At 34.0% G+C, this 25,261-nt stretch overlaps 3 protein-coding genes across 3 annotated transcripts; 1 reads left to right on the forward strand and 2 right to left on the reverse strand.

Moving 5' to 3' along the window:
• The first annotated feature begins 3,828 nt into the window (after window positions 1-3,828).
• LOC145598735 (cytochrome P450 78A9-like) lies at window positions 3,829-6,754 on the forward strand. Its single transcript, XM_081655122.1, has 2 exons — window positions 3,829-4,904; window positions 5,842-6,754. Exons 1-2 carry the CDS (start codon window positions 3,891-3,893, stop codon window positions 6,451-6,453), a joined length of 1,626 nt encoding a protein of 541 aa, XP_081511248.1. The 5' UTR covers window positions 3,829-3,890; the 3' UTR covers window positions 6,454-6,754.
• Window positions 6,755-8,324: 1,570 nt separating this feature from the next.
• LOC145598243 (methionine gamma-lyase-like) lies at window positions 8,325-11,682 on the reverse strand. Its single transcript, XM_081654574.1, has 2 exons — window positions 10,810-11,682; window positions 8,325-9,058 (listed from the first exon to the last, which is right to left on the reverse strand). Exons 1-2 carry the CDS (start codon window positions 11,606-11,608, stop codon window positions 8,478-8,480), a joined length of 1,380 nt encoding a protein of 459 aa, XP_081510700.1. The 5' UTR covers window positions 11,609-11,682; the 3' UTR covers window positions 8,325-8,477.
• A 7,556-nt stretch (window positions 11,683-19,238) lies between these two features.
• On the reverse strand, window positions 19,239-24,506 carry LOC145599263 (embryogenesis-associated protein EMB8-like). Its single transcript, XM_081655660.1, has 8 exons — window positions 24,064-24,506; window positions 22,613-22,741; window positions 22,354-22,485; window positions 21,188-21,330; window positions 20,912-21,009; window positions 20,726-20,820; window positions 20,324-20,377; window positions 19,239-19,720 (listed from the first exon to the last, which is right to left on the reverse strand). The coding sequence occupies exons 1-8, from the start codon at window positions 24,493-24,495 to the stop codon at window positions 19,502-19,504; spliced, it is 1,302 nt and encodes a 433-aa protein (XP_081511786.1). The 5' UTR covers window positions 24,496-24,506; the 3' UTR covers window positions 19,239-19,501.
• Window positions 24,507-25,261: the final 755 nt, after the last annotated feature.

The raw sequence follows: 25,261 nt of genomic DNA on the forward strand, positions 1-25,261 counted from the left end.
ACAGTAGAATGAAGCTGGCCATTTGCCCTTTGGTGAGGTTCATAGTTCATATTGGATTCTATTATACTAAAACATCGTTGCTAGCTAAAGGGGAAAAGAAAACGCTAGCCTAATCATAATGAGTCAAACCAAACAACAAGTTGCGAATAACCAGATAAAAACCAAAAAGTAACGGTCACCCATCGATCGACCAGAGAGGCAAATACGAGGAAACCTAGGTTTTAATCAAAGTCATTATATGTTGTATCAAATTTTGAAACAAGTGCAAGTTGGAGACTTAATTGGGGTCAACTTTTCAAACATCTTGTAATTTAATTAAGGCTAGTAGGCTAATGGCATGTAATAAGAACATTAAAATATTACTTCAACTCCAAAAATTAATTTTGAAACATTCATGATCGAAAAGTATGGGTGCCCCTAAGTCCCTTCGTTAATTATAAAGGGCAGTCAAGCTTTCTAATCTAATCGAGTTTAGCTACTAATAATTAGTATGTAATTACTGTTTAAATATATTGATGATTATAATTGTAAAAAAATAAAATACTATGGATAATTAAATTAAAGGATAAAAAAATTCAAATATAGATGATAAATCGTTAAATTTATATATTAAACTAGTTATTCAGGTTTAACAATTAAAGTAGTTGTTGTAACAAATGCAACAAAGATATAGATATCAACAAACAATAACACAAATTTTATGTGGTTCACTAACGATTAGTTAGTTCATGAACCCTGCCCAAAACCTAATAAAACGAAATAGGCCCCCAAAACTAGTGTAGCAAAACCCTTGTCATAGCCATTCAAAGGAGGCTAACCGATTTAATGCATATTCTATCATAAGCTTTAAAAATTTCTATTGTTTGGTGTTGTGTTGATGAGAGAAAAAAAAATAGTGATGGTGTCAACAGTAGAGAATGTTGTGTGTGCGAGTAATTAAAGTGATAGATCATTGTGATCATTTATAGAATAGGACAAACCTAAAAGAAACACTTAAAACAGAATTCAAGACAAATTTAAATGATATACACACCACATAGTTTGTTCAAAATCCAAAATCCAATTATATTTTCAGGCCATATTAAATCGAATTATGGGGTAGCAAGCTACAAAGCCTACAATGACCACGTTAAAATTGATCAATAATATTCAACTAACGTGTCCATTGACTTGATTTCTCCATTGACCACTAAATGTACAAGTGATTATCAATAGTTAAGAACAGAATCAGAGCACAGTGAAAGTTTGAATTGACCACCACATGATGAACAAGCGATAGCTACTAACATATATAGTCATTTTCATATAATCATATTTCCTAACATATTATGTGTGTTGGACTCACAACATTAGGCTATGTTTATTTGCACTTTTTAATTTGCAGGTAGAAAGAAAAAGTAAAGGGAAGTTCTACTGTACTAGTTGTAGTTACTCGATCAAGTAGTTAGTGCGGTAGTGTAGTCAATGAATTATAATGAAATTTAAAATTATGTGTCCAACTTTAGGTTAAAATTTAGACTAAAGTGTAATTGATGAATGGGGGTAGTGCGACGGAGACGAATCAATAAGGTTAGGTCACCTTCTGTGTTAATAATGGTGGCTTTAGCAATAATATTGCCAATAAGTCTAGAAAGCCATTATCATTCGGTTATACCAAGCTAAGGTTATAGCTTCAACATAGCAATGATTCATCTAATTTCTCTGGTGCAGAATCGATTGTATCATCTATACCCTCGATCTTGGCCTCTTTCATATATAATATGGTACGAATATATATAGTTTTACAATGATCTTCCGTTGCACTTGATGTGTGTTCTCCTTAACTAAAAAAGAGAGCACAAGTCCTAAAACTAATTGATAATAGAATAAGTAGTCTACTTGGGTTATAAATCGAAAGACCTTTACTTTCTTTTTTCAATGCGGGACAAGCAATACAATAATACTCACACCTGCACTTAGCATCAAGGATTTGATCTCTACCTTTTTTTTTTATTGAATATCATTATATCAACACTAATTAATGATTGAGCTATTTCGGAAGGGAGGTTATATGCACAAGAATCAATTGTGAGAGGCTTAGGCAACATATATATAACACTATTTTTCACTCTAAAAAGGAAGCTGGATGAGATTTAATGGGTGAACTTACCATCATATGGTGGCTCTAATACCATGAAAAAGGATTAAGTCGACTATTATTCGGAGATATGATTAAAATAGGAAAAGGCAATAGTCGCAATACAATAATTAAGCCTTTAAACCACTCTATTTATCCCCCCACAAGAAGGATTTTAAAGTATTATTACGTATCTTGATGGATGAGACTCCTCCTAGCTCTCCTTTGTATTTACGTGACATGAAGATGTAATAAACCTCTCATTGTTTGCAAAGAATGAGAGGTTACGATAGGACATTGTTAAAGGAAAGTTAATTGTGCGACTAGCTGGTTAGCTAATTATAAGGTACATTTAAAGCAAACATTAGTGAATTTCGTAAAGGTCTTTAAGAATTTTCATATTATTTTATTAGGAGATTAAGGGGAGTTCATAGTGTTCATAGATTAAAGGGATTATCACATTTTCATAGTGTTCTAGGAGTCTAGTAGTTTGTGATTTGTTTGTTATACTTTATGTTTGAATTAGATGTACTTTTTTAGCTCTTTGAGGCTTGCTCCTCTCTTTCAACAACAACCACTGCACTAAAAAAAAAGGTGGACTTTTAGATATTACGTCAGTAAATATAGATGGAAACGAAGGTAGTCTACGGAAGTTGCGGAGATGAATCAGCAAAACTAACAGCTTCATATGTGTTACATGACCTTAATGGTTAATTAAGATAACATAAAATAATTATAATAAGATTAATAACCTTTGCATGCATATTGCATGACATTCATATCAACGCAAATTTAGCTAATCACTTTCCGTATGTTGTCGATCTTACTATTGTCAATGGCGGCGCTTGGAACACCTTCTCTAAAACTAACTTACCGTTATACGATTTCTCTAATTCTCTATCACTATACTCAGCTTCAAGCACATAACTAATTTCAACTTGACTCCTAACCTTTTTATGGTCTAACAATGCAAGTACTACTTCGTGCATATCATTTATAGTATCAACTACTAACTCACCAGATGCAAATAGCGATGGGTATACCGAAGGGAGTTTTTTTTTTTTTTTTTTTTTTTTTTTGGGGGGGGGGGGGGGGTATATGTAATCAATCATTTTAAGATTTTAAAATGAGCAAATAATAATAAATGAGCAGAAAATACTTAGGGCCAACCACAAATTCACAGTCTATGTGGCCAGTCAACATAAAGGCTACTTCGTTAATGTTATAGGAAATACTCGTTCAATGTTATAAGGGTTATTTGTCAATGTTACAAGAGCAACTTGATCAATACTACAGGATTATTCGTTCATGGGTTACTTTATTCTTACACAAGCGGCCATATAGTGTGACCAAACGCACAAAAAAAATGTTGATTATATTCCTTCTCATTTTTAAGGACAACTTGTCTTAACTCACATATTATATATCATGCGTTATCATCTTAATAGTAAGATATAAACATACATAATAGACCTTAGCTTTAACGTTTTACAAGTATTGTATAATAATTATTATCACAAGGAAACTTGTAATAATTTAATTTTCATAATTTTTGGAATAAAACTAAAAAAAATACAAGTGTCATCTTACAGCTATCATTTATCAAACTACAAATAACGTATGTATCAATGTAAATTGTCTGCCACTCCTCTCTATATAAACCCACCTCCTTACCTTTGAACTAAACCATAAATAGAAAGCCGCACAAAATACTCAACACATACACTACTCTCTAATACCTCCATTCACAACACCTTCTTAACCCCTTTTTTCCATGGATTCCCAAACTGACAGTTTATGGTTAATAGCCCTCGCTTCCAAATGCACCGCCTTTTCACCACAAACAATAATCCTTTTCCTTTTCACCCTCTTATGCTTAGCTTCATTAACCATGGTTTTGTTCCACTGGGTTGAACCCGGGGGTCCAGCTTGGGGTAAATACCGTCACAAATTCACTTCACAAACCACCCCATTACCCCCGGGCCCTCGGGGTTATCCCATCATAGGAAGCATGGACTTAATGGTGGGCTTAGCCCACCATAAGTTAACTTCCATGGCTAACATCCTAGGAGCTAGGAGGCTTATGGCCTTTAGTATGGGTGACACACGTGTCGTGATCACATGCAATCCTGACGTAGCTAAAGATATTTTATGTAATTCTGTGTTTGCTGACCGTCCGATTAAGGAGTCTGCTTACAGCTTGATGTTTAACCGTGCGATGGGGTTCGCCCCGTACGGTGTTTACTGGAGAACGTTACGGAGAATAGCCGCCACCCATATGTTCTGTCCGAAACAGATTCACTTCGGTGTAAGACAGAGAGCTGAAATCGCCTCACAAATGATGAACATGATTAATAATAATACTAATAATAATGTTGGTAAAAATACAGCAGCATTTTCTGTCAGGGAAATGCTGAAGCTAGCATCTCTGACCAACATGATGGAATCAGTGTTTGGAAGGCGGTACGAGTTGGCGACTGCCTCGCAGAATAGCGAGGCAGCAGAACTTAGTCAGCTCGTACAAGAAGGTTACGAGTTGCTAGGGAAGCTCAACTTGTCTGACCATCTTTCTTGGCTTGGTTCTTTTGATCCTCAAAGGATCCGTGAGAGATGCTCTCAGCTCGTTCCTCGGGTTAATCGGTTCGTCAACCGGATTATTTCCGAGCACCGAGAGTATAATAAGCATGAGACAGGTGACGAGACTAGAAGCCATGATTTTGTAGATGTTTTACTGTCCTTAAATGGACCTGATAAATTGTCAGATTCTGACATGGTGGCTGTTCTTTGGGTAAGTATTTTATCATACTTCTTACTCCTTACTTTATTATACTATGATTATTAATTCAAATTATATTATTAAGACGAGTATACAACAATTATATTTAATTGTAAAGTTGTGCCAATTGAATTTTATTAAGAAAACATAAAATAAAGGCTTATGTCAACATAATATACCCTAAGTATATTTCATAGTTATAGACTTATAGTATTATACTATACACAGTAGTTATATACTTATATATGCAATTGGAGGGTCGATCATCTTTTAAATTATACACTATTTTTGTCTTTAAAATGAATAAATCAACTTATAAATTTCTTGGTGGTATCTTTCTTTTTTCGGGATGTGGGATTGTGGGGACAACAAATTCGATCCTATTATAATAATGCCAGAATAAGATGTGCTATGGTTGCCAAAAAAAAGATGTGCTACCAGATAAACAAATCTAACGTACAGTAGCATTATTGTAGCTATTAGCCTACTACTATGTATAATGACGTTTACATTAAGAATAAACATTCTTCATATATATAGTAACACTTATTAGATCTATCTCTATTTAGAAGAAGTTTCCTTCCCCACTCTCATAATGTCTAGCCAGCTAATCCGCGTTAGGTTGACTCACAAGAGGTTGTAGATTGAATGGACAGTTTTGGTGGTGCTACTAAAGAAAATTAGGATAAGTTGCTAGTAACAATAATTAATTGATGTAATAAGTTGAACATCATTATTTATAATTGATGTAATGATTATTGATATGTGACAGTAACACATAAAGCTTTACACCGTCTTTTTTTCTTGGGCGAAAATTTTTCCGCCACAGGCACAAAATATTACTCCGTACTCAATAACACTTCATATGTGATTTCAAATTCAATAAATATTGTCTTGGAAAAATTTCTTATTTATCGTAATTTTGAATGATTTCGTCTACGAATGGCAGGAGATGATATTCAGAGGAACAGATACAGTAGCCGTGTTAATAGAGTGGATTTTAGCAAGAATGGTCCTTCACCCTGATATTCAATCAAAGGTCCAAGATGAATTAGACCATGTGGTCGGAAAATCTAGACCGTTGAAGGAATCTGATATTCCTTCATTGGGCTATCTACAGGCCATGATCAAAGAAGTTCTGAGATTACACCCACCCGGCCCACTTCTATCGTGGGCCCGTTTAGCAATAACCGATACAACCCTTGACGGGTATCATATCCCACAAGGTACAACTGCTATGGTTAACATGTGGGCCATAGCCCGGGACCCCGACATATGGGCTGACCCGCTTAGGTTTTACCCTGAGAGGTTTATGGATAAAATGGATGATTTCTCGGTGTTGGGATCGGATCTTAGGTTGGCACCATTTGGGTCCGGGAGGCGGTCATGTCCCGGGAAAGCGCTTGGGTTGACTACCGTTACTTATTGGGTTGGGACTTTGCTTCATGAGTTTGTGTGGACACAATGTGATCAAAATCCTGTTACTCTTACTGAAGTCATGACATTGTCCTGTGAAATGGCAAACCCCCTTAGAGTTATGGTCCACTCTAGGCGTAATTGAGTGTACGACTAAGACGTGAGAGTTTAATTAGTTAGTTTGGTTGATATTGTACAAAAGTGAGTAAAACCAAATTATACTACTAATTCGGGTGTAATGTGTAAATATACTCTTTAAGACGTTTACTAATTAAGAACAAGAGGTTTGCCGTGTAAGATTAAATGTAAGTTTCATAAGGGGACATAGAACTAAGACCGTGAATAACAGTTTGTAGTACACTCTCCGTATGTTTCAATTCACACAATCTAGGTGATCAATTATAAAGTGTGAAATTTATGCTTGCTCCGTATGAAATGTATTTTCCTTGATAGATGTATACAAAACGTGGTAAAATATTTGCACTGTACTTTTAGTAACTGTAATATACTTGCTCAATACGTGCTAAATTAGTTCATCTTATACTTGTCTCATGAATGCTCTTGACTACTCTGATTGGCAACAACAAATAGAGAGAATTTATAACAAAGGCGGACTATCAATCGCATGCAGTCTAGTACAATAACATTGGACCGCGATTAAGTACAATGTGGCATCATAGTTCATAACATGGCCTAGACATCATGGAGGACTATATATACATTGACTGAACGAAGTGTCTAAACACAATACATGCTTAGCTTGTATAAGGCTTGTTAGTCTAAAACTCCTAAGTACCATAATTTTGTAAGATAGTGACTGCCGGTTAGCTAGCCTCGTTGCTAAGTGAATTGCTGAATAATTGAAAATGATGAATACTACAATAGACAAATAATTGTGGCCAAATATATGTAGGGTACTATAGACCAAAAAAGGGCATTATACTAGGTAGTGATTCTTACAATCTATGTCGGCAGGAACTAGAAGAATGACAATTGACAAAATGACAAGTTAATTGTAGATGAATTGCCTAAGGAAGAGGGTCTTTAATCCATACTTTGCCTAGCAAAGAGGGACTTCAAATCTATATTCGAGTTAAAACAGAGAAACAACAAAAATATCGAATTTAATGTGTAAGGTTGTTTTCTTCTAAGCTAGCTTTCACCTTCAACTTTTTTGCACACCGGCAATGAGAATGACCTGAAATTTAATTGTACCTATTACAAGAGTAACTAGACAATGTAGAGACATGGTGGTAGGACGTTCATTAATTTCGGATACCTTGAATGCAAATTACAAATTGTCCGTATACATTCTCATTGTTTAATCACTCTGCCAAAAAATTCGGATATAAGAAATGATTCGACCTAATCTTTTAAAGCTCTTTTGTTTGGTTTCGCAATACAAGTTCCTGACCTCAAAGGTGTCCTAAGGTAACCCCTTTCAATAGCAAGGTAGTTCGATCGATTTCACATGTGTTTAGTGTTTTCATATCATGGACTGATGGCAGGGGATATTTACTCCTCATTTGATTTGTGATCGTCGTATATGGAAACATCTCCTTAGGATACACTATCAAATTCCACTCTAGATTTCTGCTGCCTAATCATCAGTAAATCGTACTTTTCATCATTATCGACTGGACTTCATGTTATTAAGCATAAACTTCTGATGTCTTATCAACCTAAAGCGTGCTCGACCACAGTGCATAATGCGATGGTGCTAAGTCAATCAGTCATGTTCATGCGAGTACGGACTTACACACTTTCTTTCTTCCTAAATGTCCACTATTTGGTAATGCAATTCCCCTATACTCATTTAGTCCCAACACATACCATTCATTAATCCATACATTGTCCTCGACTGCACGATTTTTCACTCGTCGCCTTGATGTATGCTTACAAGTTTAAGTGCAGGGGAAAAACAAGTAGAACTATCTAAGTTTAAGACTTTTGACAAGACAATGTAAGAACAATAATACAAGTAGAAATGCACAAAGAAAATAAAGACAGGACACATAACGAAATATGGCATTGCCACAGTTGAATATGCCATTTATATAGACAATATAGCATGAAACCAAAGTTACTTACAGCATCATACTAATTGATGAAAGTTTATTCAATTCTAAGGCAGAGCTAAGCAAGAGTGCAACAACACCTTTGTTTGGTTCATTTGTGGCGAACACTAAACTTAACATCCTGCAACTTACCCAACGCCTTCTCAAATTGGGCCCACTTCTGCTCGAGCGTGCCAGTATAGCCAATAGACATCCTAACAAGCCCCGGTGAGATGCCAGCGCGAGCCTTTTCCTCCTCACTCATCTCACTACTAGTGCTGCTACCGGAGCATGACATAAGGGTCTCATAGTAACCCAAGCTAACAGCCATGAAGCCGAACTGGGTGCAGTTTTGGAGCTGGTACATTAACCGGTTGGCGCGCTCTTCGGTCTCCATATCAACACAAAGGATGCCACCATACCCATATTGTTGGCTGCAAATGGACTTCAAAAGCTCGTGTTGTGGATGATCTTCTAGCCCAGGATATATGACTTTTAGGCCCAATTTTTTCATCCTTTTGGCAAATTCCAAGGCCCGTGCACAATGCTCTTTCATTCTCAGCCCTAAATGAGGAAGTCTTTCAGAGAGTTCAAATGCTACTTTGGCGTTCATTGTTGGGCCTAGTAGCATTAAGGCCCCTTGGTGTAAGTCCATCATTGAATTCACTAGGCTTGCTGGTCCACAGACAGCACCTACATCAAGTCAACCAAAATATAAGTACGTCGTATTTAATTTTTCAAAATTATACGGAGTACTCATTTAGCAATGAAAAACTTTAAACAACTAACATAATTTACCAATTTTCACTTCTTATAAACGAGTGCGATATGAAAAGTAATTAAAGAGCATTATATCGAGTAGCGATTTAATCGTCTTTTTACATGATGTTAGTCACCAAACTAATGGATATCTAATGTATCACCGACTAGGCGAATAGTTGTGCATTGTAGCCATTGTCACACCAAAAAAGGTGAAGAAATTAAAAGTTAAGACTAAGAGTAGTACAATGGTGACAGATTTGTCGTACCTCACAAAAGTCATAAATAAAGAGTGAATCAAATGAGGGAAACGTGACTACGTGAGTTAAAGCTTATCCTATACCCAAAGTGTTGGAAATTTTGTGGGCCTGATAGGTACAAGCCAAAGATGGGCCAGATGGCAATTTATATGACACACACCACAATTAAGGCATCTTATGATTGAGGTGGAATATGTCACTTTGCTCTCTTTAACATGGTAAATAAGTACCAAGGTTTTCCCTATGTTTCGAATTACCCCTTATATACTCTTGTTCTCAAATTAGTTTTTAAACTTTTCTTGTTCGTATATTATACATAAGAGTCGATAAATTAGTTGTGCGTAGAGTTCAATTTAGCCTTAAGCAATTGGAATATGGATTTGGGTGACTTTAAATGTTGTAGGGTGGTTCTTTAGCTAAAAAATTTATATGCACCCTTCTCATATATAAAAGCTTAAATGCATATGTTCAGGCCGTTTAGGGAAAAAAAAAAAAAAGAAGTGACACAGGTGCATTGGGAACGACACACATAAGTACATAACTTATAAGGGATGAACTAATCATCAATTTTTTGAATTATTGTTCATTTTCTCCGTAAATATGTAAGCAAGATACAAAGTGAGTAATAACAGATTAACACAATTCACGGGTTTAAGTTCTCTATCTAAAATAATTGTGTTTGTGCATGCATGTATCTCTGTTTGATAGAGCAGATACTATCATACTCTGTATTTAATCAATTTTACCTCTCTAGCAAAAATCAATCACGCTTAATTTACAATTAGTACTCACCTTTTTCTTTTGTTTACAGAATAAGGGTTTTTTAACAAAAGTCTTACGGAATATGTTACTTACAAATATTATCATAAACCGAATTAAAATCGCAACTTTTCTTTGAAATAAAATAAATAAAATTGTAACCTTTCGTATATACTCCCCCCTTTCTACTCCATAATATATAAAATCAAATTAACACAGTCGACATATAATTAATTAGGATTTACCGAGAAAAAGTTAACGAGTAAATGCTACACTACATTATTCTTAGCATATTTGAATTCAAAAAAAAATAATAATAATAATAATAAAATAATTGTTCTTAGTATATTTTCAATATAATCAACGGAATCTAACCACCCAAAACTGATCCGAAATCCAAATTAGCCCAAAAGATGAACTAGATATAACACTAAAAAAAATAATGTCCTATTTGGCTATTTTTTAACCAGTGCATGTCAAACCAACTTACCAATACTACTGTCTACATTAACAAAAGACAGATAACAATTTCCAATCAATAATCATGCAGTAAATTCCAATCAAAAATCATGCACTAAAATTGCGACAAAAATAGGTAGAAACAACAAGACACATGTATAATTAGGTAAATTAAAAAAATTATTATACGATCATATGACAAATTACCTGCGATAATATCGGCCCCACCACTAATGTACTTGGAAATACTATGCACAACCACGTCCGCACCAAGCCTAGCGGGAGATATCACAACCGGCGCAAAAGTATTGTCCACTACCACAATCACCCCTTTCTCGTGTGCAATCCTACACACCTCAGGTATATCCGCCACCGTGAGAGTCGGGTTCGAAACCGACTCGAAATAAACCACTTTACTCTTTCCCTCCACAATCGCCGCCTTAATGGCGGCATGATCACAAATATCAACAAACGTAGTATTAATCCCGCTAGTACGCGGGAGAAAATGCGTCAGCAAAGCGTGAGTACCACCATACAGTGTTTGAGACGCTACGATATGGCCGCCAGCGCCTACGAGCTGGAGGAGGACGGAGGAGATAGCGGACATGCCGCTAGCCGTGCAATAAGCAGCCTCCGTCCCCTCCAAGGCGGCCATAAGGCGTCCGAGGTTAAGGACGGTAGGGTTAAAATGACGACTGTATATGAAATAGTCACGGTCAGGTCCTAATTCACCTGAAAATAACCGCCTCATGGTTTCTGGCTCCATAACCGTGAAGGTTGCGGATGCCTCTATTGACATATTTACCCCTCCGTGTTCTCCGAACTCGTGGCGTGCGCTTGCTAGCGCAGCCACGGGATCTTCCTTATTGGCCGCGATTGCGGCCTTCTTGGTTATGATCATGGAGTTGTACCCATATTCTTCATTGTCGCTTGAACGTTTTTTGTTATTATGGTTTAAGATTGATGTGTTGTTAATTGAAGTGGTTGGAGGAACTCCTGTTGCCATTTTGTTAAAAATTCAAGGATGTTTTTTTTTTTTTTTTTGTTTTTGGGTTTGTTTTGTGTTTTTGTTTGTAAATGTAATGGAGTTTGAGTGTTTATATAGAGGGGTACAAAAAAAATATCAAAGGAGATTTTAGAATGATATTGAAATTGGGTTAGGAAAGTTATTCATATGTTACCATACGTACGTCAGTCATTAAAAAGAAATTTTATCTCTTACACTTTAATTCTAAGCTAATGACTAAATTTAAACACGTTATTTGCTTGGGATAAATATGAATATAATAATCATGATCGTTTTTTCTATGCAAAATTAAGACTACCATATTAATTTAGCTATGAAAGGGATTGTAATAGTGATTGTTATTATGTCCAAATACATTAGGTACTTGGACGTGAATTTTTATTTCCCCCTTAAACGATTTTATCTCTTTGTAATTTATCCATTTTTACTTTCTCGAAAAGAGGAAAAAAGAAAATACTAATACTCCTCCATACATTTTTTGGGACTAGCTAACCCAATTCATTGTTGGTGCCCGATTATATTTTTACTCTTTATATCAATGCGCGTACATATAATTACACTACTTTTTTTGTTCGACAAAATTCTTCCCACTCTTTGTAACAACAGAAAGGGGAAGAAAGTGAGATCTTTGGGTTTGCTTGAAGAGAAGGGAGCGTGCTTTAAAATTTTAATTTACTATTGCCAAACAAAGAAATTAAACTTTTCACCTTATTATTAATGAGATCTAAAAAATTATTATTATTGACGAGATCTAAAAAAGTATTATTACAATATCATGAGAATAATATCATATCCTATGTGATATTATTATTTTGATATTAGGAGATTACTTACTATATTTAAAGAAATAAAATTAAGATGCTATTGTGAGATTTTTACCAAGACAAGAAGTAAGAGCTTGAAATCTATTTAGGAAAGTTCCTAAAGATAATAGGTGCAACCAATTTTACATATATTCAGACTATTTCATATAAGAATTAGCTATTTTGAAGAGGAATAATATCACGATCGCACAATTCTACTAATCAACTTTCGGTTTTATTAAAACATTTTAAAAACAATCCAATGCAAGCTTCAAATTTGTTCATAATCATATGTAAAGCATTAACTGATTAAACTTTTAACATATAAGTGAGTGGTCAAAACATAGTGATTTTACTATTTTAGTGGATGCAATGACGTAAAATATTAATATAATAGACATAATTATCCAATGATTAACCTTGTGTTGTGGCTTAGGATAAGGTACATGCCACGTGGTCTAGTGTTGGAGATTTGGAAGAAATTGTTGATAAATGGATGATCCGACTAGATGATTTGGATGGGTAAATCACTAAATCGTAATCGGTCAATTGTAGTATATATCATAGTTGGAGCCCAATATAAGGACTAATATTACAAGTCAAGGTAGCTTTGGATCTTTGGTTTACATATGGCTTTGTAATCTTCAATTCTCTCATTTATTCCTGAAAATGACCAAAATTTTGTTGACCCTTTTAAAAAAAAAAGACCGGTGTGGACGTGGAGTGTTTTGTAACTACTATCAATTTAGTAATTCTCGCATGTAATTACTATTTTTATAGCATGTGTTTGGTTGATAATATATATATAAAATTGGAGATGTGAAATTTATAAAAATTGATAAATACATAAACAGAGAAATAACATTAAATCGGTGATTTTACCATGCATAAGCTACAATCAATTGTACATCGAAAAAATCGCTCAAATTATCTTGGTTGGGGTTACCAAATTATGAAGGTTTCTCTAATATATTGCCCTATCAACTAGTTGTAGTAACTGGTATATGTCTGTAGTGTTTATGCATGTGCACGTGAAATAACCAAGTGCTAAGTGGACGGTGGAGAATTGATGATTTGTGGAAGCTCCATACTTTGATATTGAATGCTCACTTTTGTCTATTAGTACCGAGTAGTAATACTCGATCAAAGACCATTCCAAAGAGGAACTTAAAAAAATCCCTCTTTTCAATAAAAGGTTATTTTATTTACACGAAAATTCACTCTCTCTATTGTATATAAGTTTGAATGTTTTTCATAACATAGAGTAGCATTATCAATAGGTAGTTTGAATTATTGATATATAGAAAAGTAAATGTAAAAATATGATTTATGTATGTGGGGTTATTTATACATGGTTATTTTGATGGAAAATATATATTGCGAAAATGTTAGACAAACAAATAAAAAAAAAAAATTTTAAAAAAAAAAGAGAGAGAGAGATCACTTGTGATATCTTACAAGGACAAAAAGTATGTTCTAACAACGAACTTGTGTGTTTAAAAAAAAAACACAACGAACTGGTGTATGGTAGAATGAGTGAATAAAGAAAGTGTTAGAATTATTTTGAAATGAGCATAATGAAATAATGAGAGGGAAGTTTAGAGTGTCGTAATTAAATGTGTATTTAACATTTTTAGATAGACAATATGTAACAAATTAGAGCTAAGCCACACGTATGTAAAGTGTTTCTGTTAGTTCATGACGAAGTGCAACTTAAACATTATTCCAATTGAGTGGGAACTATGGAATTTGTTATGGTCCCTTTCCTACATCACTAGACAAAAATGAGATAGTACTTGTACTTATCAAATTCAATACTCAATATACACATTTGTTTCACTGATTTTGCATGCTAAAGATTCAATCATCCATGAAAGTAGGGACGACATTCATAACTTTATTAGTATGTAGATGACTAGTGATGAACATCTTATCGCATAAAAAATACGTATATTACACATGCATTTAGGCGATAGGTTTTGTTCGTTGTGGGCTCTAGTGTATAATTAAGGCACACGACAAACTCAAATGGAGTGATTATTAGATCCTATCTTAATCTCATATTTATAACTTGATAAGATTATATTGTTAAGAATTAGCCAATAAGTAGGTGGCTAATGCTATGCAATTTTATCATTGGAAGTTCCATAAGTTATAACAACGGCTATCATCATTCAACAAAATTTAAGGGGGCTAAAAGTAAGATTTTAAAATTTTAATTGATAGTGCTTGTTTTGATTTGGTGTGTAGCTACTAGCTAGATTGAATGTGTGTGCTGACATCAGATAAATAATTAAATGATTTTTTAAAAAAAACATTAAATAATATTTTATTAATGCATAAAAAATTCTAAACAAGAAGATAAGATAAAAATAAAACGAATATCGTTCTTTTTTTTTTTTTTTTTTTTCCTTTTGTTCAGGGTCTCTTGTAACCGAGAAAAAAGCTCTAACCACTTGAATTATTTCTCACTGCACTCTGAAACTTGTTACCATTAATTAATAACTTAATTTGAAAAGATAAGCTAGCCAGTTAGGATGGTTAGGGGGTTTATCATAAGTGATAAGTCCTTGTCATCGATGATAAAGAGGAATTCGGCCCATTCTCTCCATTTCTCCCTACTTCCTATGAACTGCATTTAAATGATATCTTTGTTTTTTCTTCTTTGCACAATGCACACAAGAACAAGAACACAACTACACACGTGATTAGTTCTTCCCAAAAGAAAAATTTAAAAAACAATAATAATAAATTCCTTTTTGAAGGTGAGTTTGGTTCTTTAATTTTCATTTAAGAATTGCATACATTTTTAAGTGACTTATTATGGAATAGGTTACTGGATTTCATAAAAAAAATTATGGAATAGGTTACTTGCAACTATTGCATAATGAAATTATTGCTAGTTATTAAAAATGTATGTGTCAAAAATATATGCATATATTTTCAATTAAGAAGTTAAATATTTACTTTAAAATATACTGGTATCATAATAATAATAACAAATTCATGAAAGATTAACCTTAAGCAATTCAGGTTACTTCAATAGTTCAAAGTATATACATTACACCTTGATAGTTTTGATGATTAACCTTATGCAATTTATGTAACTTCGTCTTTTAGGCGAAAATTTGTGCACTCCCAGCCCACATGTCGAAATTATTTGTGTCAAAAACGTCATAATGTCATATACAAGTACTATTAAAAGAAATTAACATAATGCCCCCTTTCAACAATCACCATGGTCTAAATGTTTAATGTTTTTTAGGCGAAAATTTGTTTAATGTTTATGACTCTGTAATTGTTTACTTCACGTGAAATCTAACAACCAACATTACTTTTCTTTACTTCATATTAATTGCATATAACGATTTATATTTAGTAGTATTATAAACGAATGTACTACTAATCCTCGATGTATCCTTAATTTATTTTTAATATGGATCTCTGTTAGTTAAATGTGAATTTATTAATGTCATTTTCCCCTAACATAAATTGATTAAAATTTTCCTCCCCTTTACTCTTTGAATCTCTTTCACTAATATTATTCGTCTATAAGTTTAATATAAATTAAACATTAGGCTATTATTAAAGGGGTAGCATGAAAAATACAAGAGTTGAATACTAAAATTTTCTGATTAAACGCAGTTTTCTTGCTTTGTGTGATGTTTATATCTAGGGCGTGTATGACATCTAAATATTAGTAAATACTTCGTATTACAAAATGATATATTGACTTTACGTCAATTACATGTACACACGACAAGGTCGACAATAAACAAGAAGGGGCTTAATTTTATAAAAAGATTGTACCCACTTCACTATCTAAACATACTTATCAAGCTAGAAACGTTTTTGTGACCTTAGTGCTTAACTGCTTATTACTAAGCTTAGACAAGATTGTACTCAATTAAAGCTCAAAATATGCACGCAGCACATGCAAGTACATTGTTGTCATTGTAGCAATATTGGTTGCGAACTTCCTATGCGTCACATTAGCACCACATTTGATAGGAACATTGACGTGGCCGCCACAGCATAGTCCAAAATGTACAATAAAATTTATGAACAATTTGACTTGAATCTAATTAATAGATCCTTAATTCATTGCTAACTTGTTATTGTTCTTACTAATTTTTTTTTTTTAAAAAAAAAAAAAGTACTTGCAATATTCAAAAAGTTGAATGTTAATAGACTCTAATTATAATAATTATTTTTAAAAAATAGCATGTATATCTTGTAGTGCCACTTAATTTTTAAAGATATTAAAGCTTCATTGTATGTATTGCAAACTATTGACTTTTGCTCCTTGTATTTAATTATCAGGGTTGACCATACAATTTGAATTTACCACGTGACAAGATCAAGAAATATTTCATTATAATAAAACAAATGCAAGCATGTGATACAAAGACTACTATTTTTGGTTTTGTTTATAAATCTGTAATACGGAGTAGATGATGATGACCGATCAACATAAAACTATACTACGTATTTCGTATGTACCCATCATAAATTAAAACATAAATTAAGATGTGGCTTGTTGTATAAGGAATTGTTGACCTTGTCTAGCAATCAGCAAGATGGTTTTACCGTATTTTTAGTTCTTCACAGCTAGTTATTGGTCCAGAATAAAAACTCTTTTGCAAACAAGTTTCTATTGCAGAATGAAGCAACAAGCAACTGCTTGTTTTGATTGGCATGGGCCAAACACATTGCAGAATTGCGAATCGTATCCATATTTCAATCTGTTATCTCTACTCGCAGAGACAAATTTGGAAGGATTATCAAAACCAATTACGAGTAATGTTTCACATCATAACCATTTAACATGCATGTAGCACAATAACATGGTGGCGTATTTAAATGAAATTGTCACATTATTATCATTTTGATCTTCAGAACCTCTCCAAACTAAACAAAATAGTCATATTGTGATACAAACTTCAATACATTTCAGGGAAAAAAAATCTAACATTTGGTGATCATTGCAATTAAGCAAAGAATACACTATCATTACAATTAAGATGTTGCAATTAAGGAAAGAAAACAATTGGTTTCACAACAGCTAAGTATAACCGGCTGTGCCTCAGCTCGGCTGCTACCTAGCCACACTCAGCATACATCAGGGCCTCATACAACTGGCCAGGCAACGATGAGGGTTTCGGACAATCTCATAATAAGATGTTGCAAAAAGTCTACCACACACGGATCCGTCCATGGTGCTTCATTACCAGCAACCCAACCCAAATGACCACCATTGGGTGTAACAGTTAGCATATGAAACGGACTAACAGACTATACCTGACCCATTTCACAATTGTAGAAAGAGCTGAATTGAATTGATTGTGCTTTTCTGCTAGTGGCCGAGGAGTAAATGGTAATGCTACATATCATTAGAGGATGAAATTAAGTGTATAACAAAGCATGTTCAAACTAATTTGCATTCATTACTAATTTTCAATTTACATCTCTTCTAGCTTTAATAGCCTTACATTGCTTAATTTTACAAAAGAAAACATCTAAATAGATAGATTAACTAACTGTTAACCGATGTAACAAATTAGTAAGCTGCTAAGCTTAAGGAGTTGGTTTATTATCAATAACCAATGAAGAGTTTGACAACCCAAAAATACAATTAGCTAAGATAGCACCAAAAAACACGAAAATAGCTAAAGTAATAACAAAGATCAAACCAAATTGGCTAAATCTATTACTCTTATTAGCAGGAGGATTAAGTGTGCACTTAGTCTTGAATATCTTCAAACACTCTTCTTTACTTTTATAGCCGCTATCGAGATCCAGAAAACCCCAGCAAGTTCCTCCAGTACGGCATTTGTATGACTGGCACACATACTTCGGATCCATCCATATATTCCCACAACGCCTCGGCGATTGATCACCATTGTCGCTGTCATTTACGGACGAATTCGTCGGTCCACCTAAAACAACAACAATTAAGCTGAAAACCTACTAGAATTACAGATAATTAATGACAACATAGAAATTGTTAAAGAGGACTTACAGTTTGCCAAGATCATTACTATGATGATAGTAGAAAAAAGGGTGAATGATGCCATTGTTTATGTTACTCTGTTTTGAAAGAGGGAGAAAAATGGAGGAATGATGGTGAAGAAATAATGGAATTCATTACTCTGTATAAATTAATCAATCAGAAAGAGAATCTAAACATTTTTGGTAAAAGCAAATGCAAAACTTAGCTTAACCCATTTTTTCCATTTTTGTCAAAGTTTTGGAAACACTCTCTTTAATGGAGGGAAATTTTGGGCAATTTATACTTTCTGCTGTACTGTTCTGTTCTTTACAGCTCACTATTCAGACAATGTACCAAATTTATCCTTATTTAAAAAAAAAAAAAAAAAAAAAAAAAAAAAAAAAAAAAAAAAATTACTCCGTAAGATTAAGAGAGAAAAAGTAATTACAGAAAGCAGTGGCTTGGAAAGTATTAGCATGCTTTTTATTGTGTGTGTATTTGTTCATCTCTAAATACTTAAAGTATATGTCACTCGGACTCTTTGTTTCACCTCACGTACCTGTGTCGGACCCTTGACGCTCGGATATGAGCATGACACCCGAACACCGCATTTGTAGTTCAAAATCATGGAATTTTTTTTCGCAAAATAGCCGAGTCCGACACTTGGACACGTACTTGTGTTGGACGTGGGTACCCGAATCCAAGTAACATAGGCTAGAGTACAGCACAGTGAGGGTAGCCAATTTAAATGAAATGGTTACATCAGCATTTTAATCTTCATTAACTTCCCAAACTAAACAAAATAGTCATACTGTAATGCAAACTTCAATACATTTCCAAAATAATCTAACATTTGGGTCATTTGCAATTAAGCAGGGAGAATACACAATGGTTGCTGGATTTGTCTCAGCCAATAAATCATGCCTGGAGCTTCCTATAAGGAAGACTAGTGAAGGAATCGAACTATCTACAGAATCTTTGGTACATCTGAAAGAATTGAGCAATCTGATTTTACAGAAGCTATGTATTGCTAAATGCTAACAATCATTACAGCAACAGAAATCATTTAATCACCAGCTATACCTCGGCTGCTACCAAACCACCCTCGGTACACATTGGGGCCTCGTTCAATTGGCTAGGTGACGATGATGTTTCGGACAATCTCCTATCAAGATGTTGCAAAAAATCTATCACACATGGATCTGTCCACGGTGCTCCAAATGGAGCTTCATTACCAGCAACCCACCCCAAATGACCACCATTCGGTGTAACAATCAACAGACAGTTCTGATTTTCCTGATAGAGGAAAACAAAGTTAGATAAAGGACAGTTTGATCACCATTGTACAGACAAATATCCATCTTTCAGAGCTAAACAATCACATTACAAAAAAGCAAACATCAAAGTCATTTCCTGCACAGATCAGACCACCAGATCGGTGAAATCAACAATATTAGCTCAATATTATGTTCAATACTGGGTTATATCAAGGGGCTGCAATAAATAAATTCGAGTAGCAAATAGCAACTTTCATAATTTGAGGCTCCAGTTCCCATCCCATGATCCTAACAAATAGTAGATATGCTATTAGGTAGCATGAATATACTTGTATTTCATAGAAAACAAAGAGAACACAACCAGCTATCCCACCAAACTGTATGGAACATTCAAAATCTAACAAAGTATGATATTTCGTGGCAATCTACTTCAAAATACGCACCTCTTAAGATTCAGTGTATAATCATTAAACAAGGACCCAAAAATAACATCCAAATTACACGTAATCAAAGACAAGCGATTGATCATCTCTCTGTATAGGAGATGAGAATATGTGCAAAAACACACCAACCTGAGTATTTATTAAAGATTCAGTAAAATTATTAGCAAAATAACACAAACCTCAATGTCCTTGCGAGGAATACCCCTGGCTGGAGCAATGGGATCATTTGCAGCCTGCAAAACATGCAAATTATGAAAACTAAGATTGTTTATTGATTCCGGTAAAACGTAATCCACTACACTCAGGCCGCATATGCTTGACATAAAACTGTATACATTATACGCCTTATATCTCCCTTATCACACTAATTTAAGTACTTTCTACTCTTCTTTATAGCAGCATACTATACTTAAAGTACTTTGCAATTGCAGCAAAGGCTATGCATACATTCTGTTTTTTTTTTTTTTTATACCCTTTATTTCCGGCTTGTTTAAGTGCTTGTAAAAATAATGCCCTACACTTTTCTGTCATTCTGAAACGAACGTTTATATACAGATGCATACATGTTAACAAAACACTACCTGAATACATAGCAATGGTGTACAAACATCCTTAATTGAATCTGCACTACTTGAATGCAAGTAGTAGTCATCAGCTGACTTGAACCCAAAAGATACTGCAAGATGTTACATAGGGCAAGCAAATTAGACATGAAGAACAAATTGAATTAAGAAATTTCTACTTCTACAGATAAGAATCGTACTTACCTCGAGTCAGCCCTTCATCAAAATCCCTTACAGTCTTCGCATTTGCAACCATTGGTATGTTATACTCCCCATCAATGTCTTCAAAGAGAGCTGCATGCCTGAGAAGCAAGCAAACTGGTCTTATAAAAGAAATTTCTGACAAAAACCAACAAAAGTTGCTCAACATCATCGAATATCTCAAATATTATAAGTAACTATTATTTCCGGGAGAAGAGAGTATATAACTGTATATGTATAACAATAAAGAGACAGCTAAAAGTCGCAGGTTGTCATTACTTCTTGAATATTCTTCTAAGGCTATTTGCTAATGCTTTGTCATAAATATTATTAAAGCCTTTGTGGAAGTCCTCATCTGCAATTGGTAGATTGAAAGGGTTACATAGGCTCACAGCTCCAGCAAGGGTGCATTTATGAGATTCCTACAAACGGATAAACACAGTAATTAGAGAGAAACTGAGAATATTTAAAACAAATAAACAGTATTGCTTAAAAACACAGAATGGTGAGCGGCAATCTTAAGGTGCCTTTGCAAGTGAACATGATCTCCAGTCAAAACTGATTCATAACAAACACACATAATACTCATCTAAAATCTTACGTTTGATGAAGGAAAGTAAAGAATGCAAAATAGATGCACGGATGTACCTAATACTCTCATCAGCATGACAACTTTTGATACTAGTTCAGGTTTGTTTTTTTTTTTTTTTTTTTGACAGAAGGTTTGATCTTTTCACTTGAAATAAGGTCTGATTTTGCAGAGTGTTGGTCAGAATCTTTCTATTGTATGTTAAATATGTTTACACTACTATATAAGAAAAACATTGTCAAGTGGAATCTAGTTAAAATAATCTCAGTGTACATTTTCCATATATTTCATGTTCATAAATTTGATTAATACACAATTAGAGATATTTAACAATAAGTTAATGGAAATAAGAAGTTTAAGGTTGATGTGGTTTGAATCTTTTTAGTTTGTGTATCTAGTTCTAAAAAGAAAATTCACAAGTTTCTAAAATAAGGTGAAGAAAATATGGTCTTCCTCGATTCAATATATACTACAAAAGAAAGAGAGGGGGGGGGGGGGGGGGGGGGGGGGTTGAATAGAGAGGCCTACTAGTGAAATCCAATAATGTTACAATTACTGTGAAATTTCCTTAAACGATAGGTGTTGCAGCTATTATGCAATTGAAGAACTACATGCCAGCCCTATGTTTTGATAAATTGACTTATGTAGGTTATGGCTACAATTTCCTTAACCTCACCAAGGAATCTACATTATACATTAGATGCATTGTACACATCATCATGAGGAAATACAACTCTGATGAGTGTTAAACTAAAGTAAATAATTCAAAAATAACACAACAACAGTTATTGAAGGAGCTAATAGAGTAACTATATCATGTCAGTAATCTAAAAGCATATAATGAAATAGACCATACCTGACCCAAGTATCGCACAAGTATATTAGCTCCAAGAGACCAGCCGACAGCATATAACTTAGCTTCCGGATATCTACCACTGACGTGTGCAATCACTTCAGTAAGATCCCCAGTGAATGATGCTGAATAAAACTGCCCATATCAACACTTATATCCTTTCAATTTATGCAGTATCAACCTTTTTCTTTCTTTCACTATAGTTCCTTTTTTTGATAGAGGGAGAGGGAAAAGTGAACATGATGAGTAAGGAAGGAATTACCTGAGGTGTAGTAACGGGGCTATCACCACAGCCACGGCTATTAAAGACAACCACTCGCCAACCCAGCTTCCTGGCCCTAATCAACATATGTCTCACATAAGTATCGCCACTTCCTCCTGTAAGACCTGGCTGTACAATATGTTCATTACTCATTAATCTTTATTACCATGCTTCATCATTCTCAACACTCTTCTCCAACCTACTTAAGCAATAGTCCTTGACACAGCGTTCCATTAATGGGTACAATAAGAGTTTGAAAAAAGAAATTAAACTCCTTTTGCTTGATACTTCGGTCACGAACATTTAGTCCCTTGTTGATACTTCCACTCCATTTATCAGTAAGAACACTTCCTTTGCCAGTTTAAACATTTTTATAAATATTTCCTATTGATGCTCTCCTTCAATTTTTGTTAGCTAGGAATTTCTACAACTTGCTAGTTACACATTAATGATCCCCTTAGGAAAGATATTATCATCAGAAGCACATCAAGGTGAGAAACCGGCAGCCAGAGTTCTAGTTATTTTGTAGCAGAGTCTGTTTTGATTGTACACTTTAGCTTACATTCTAAATAAGCAAGTACCTATAATGTTTCCATATGACATTTACCAATAAGTCAATAATCTATGTCTAGAAAAGGTTGTCACATGCTAAAAAAGTCTGGACTAAGGTTGAGTATTTAGAGTTTGAAAATAAATCAACTTATAAATATGGGACTTTCAGTAACATTGTGTCATATCCTAATGAGTTGAAACAATGCGACAATTAATTCAGATACATGCACTAGTTTTCCTTCTTCATTAACTATGAACAAAGTAGCTTCTTACTTACCTTTCTCATTTGGTCAGTTTGCTGACTTTGCTCTCATTCTCTCAACCAATGAAGAACAACCCACATATAGAGAAAATAGAAATTCCTAGCTAACAAAGAGATCATTAATTGAGGACTAAGAAACACTCTCTTTTATATGTTTTCACCCACTTGGCAAAGATGGCTTTTGAAATTTGGGCACATAAACTTCCATTTTCAACACTAATCTTTAATTCTTTATTCTAGAAAATCACAATTGAAAGTAACTAAGACCAAATTCCACCTTAGTTCCAAATCCCAACTACCTTATTAATTCATTATACAATTGGGTGCACCACGTATGTCCCGTAAAATGTACTCGTAAATTAAAAACTCAATTTTTTTTTTTTTTCTACAATGATTGGTACACGCGGGTGTATAATAAAACTGGACAACCTCCAATTTCCCCTAAACTAATACATCGTACATCAAATATTTTAATAGTAATAGAATATTCTCATCTTAGGTAAGATAATCTTATACAAAATATATCCTAAACCTAAGATGAGAATATCTTCTCTATCAAATAGTTATAGAATCAAGTAATTAGATTGAATTAAATTGAAGATTAGAATTTGAAACTAAACATTAGAAATGAACTTACTAGCAAAATGAGAATCGGAGAGAGAGGAGGAAGCTTTTTATGATCATCGGCAACCCAATCAAGAGCAACAGCACCATCATCTTTAGTCCGTAAACACTCACGCCGGAACTTAACATCCGGCAACGACCGGTAAAACGACGCAAAAATAGTTTCCACGTGTCGGTTTGACCCGATTAACGGAAACGGGTTATATGGGTGCTCCAGATTCTTCTTCAAAGCGGGTAAATACTTGTCTTTACCTCCTCCGATGACTTCAAGAGATGGGTGGACTTGAACAGTTTGTGGGGGCCCATTTTCTGACATTTGGGTTGAAGATGACACGTCGGATTGGGTGACGTGGAGGCGGAGGTAACGGTGGGTTGTGGTGGTGAAGGTGGAAGGAAAGTGTCGGAAACGGAAGAGTGAATGAGCGTCTAAACGGGCCATGGACATGGGTGGTTGGTTTTGTGGGAAGTAAAAGTATAATGTAGTCAAAGTATCAAACTAATTTTAAAAATAATTGACGAATTAGCGGGCTTGGTTTGTCCACGTCATGCATTGATTCGATTTCTCATTTTTAATTATTGTTATATGGAATGGAATTTCATTTTCATTTTCATTTTCATTTTCAGTTGAAACATTTCAAAATTATGATTTGAATATCAGTCTTTTCGATAATTAACATGTATTCTATTTAATAGTGAAACTTTGACCAATGTTGATGATTGGCTATAACATAAAACTAGTATGTGACCCGGGCTTCACTCCGGATGATATTTTAAATGATTTCATTTTTATATTAGATGCTTTAAAAGTCTTGTTAATTTTTATATTATGGGTAAATTCGAATACAATAAATAAAAAAAAAAACTTATTTTTTAATTTATTTTGTTTTAATTTTATATTATAATACTTGTATTTAGGTATAAATGTGAATCAGTAGAACATGATTTATTTCTAGCTAAGATGATAATACATGCATGTTGTTTTCATTCAAAGAAGTTTTGGGTATGCATTTTTTACATAGTTTTTTTTTTTTTTTTTTTTTTTTAAACGGCATTTTTTACTTAGATCATTGAATAATGATTTGGATGAGTTGTTGAATGATGATGTGGCATAGTTACTGTGTGAAAAAAATACATGTGGCACATGCGCAAATTTAAAAACGCTTTTTAATATATAGTATAGATATACTTTTTTTTTTTTTTGAATAGTATAG

Source organism: Chenopodium album, chromosome 20, assembly GCF_948465745.1.
Source record: "Chenopodium album chromosome 20, dcCheAlbu1.1, whole genome shotgun sequence".
Lineage (NCBI taxonomy): Eukaryota > Viridiplantae > Streptophyta > Magnoliopsida > Caryophyllales > Amaranthaceae > Chenopodium > Chenopodium album.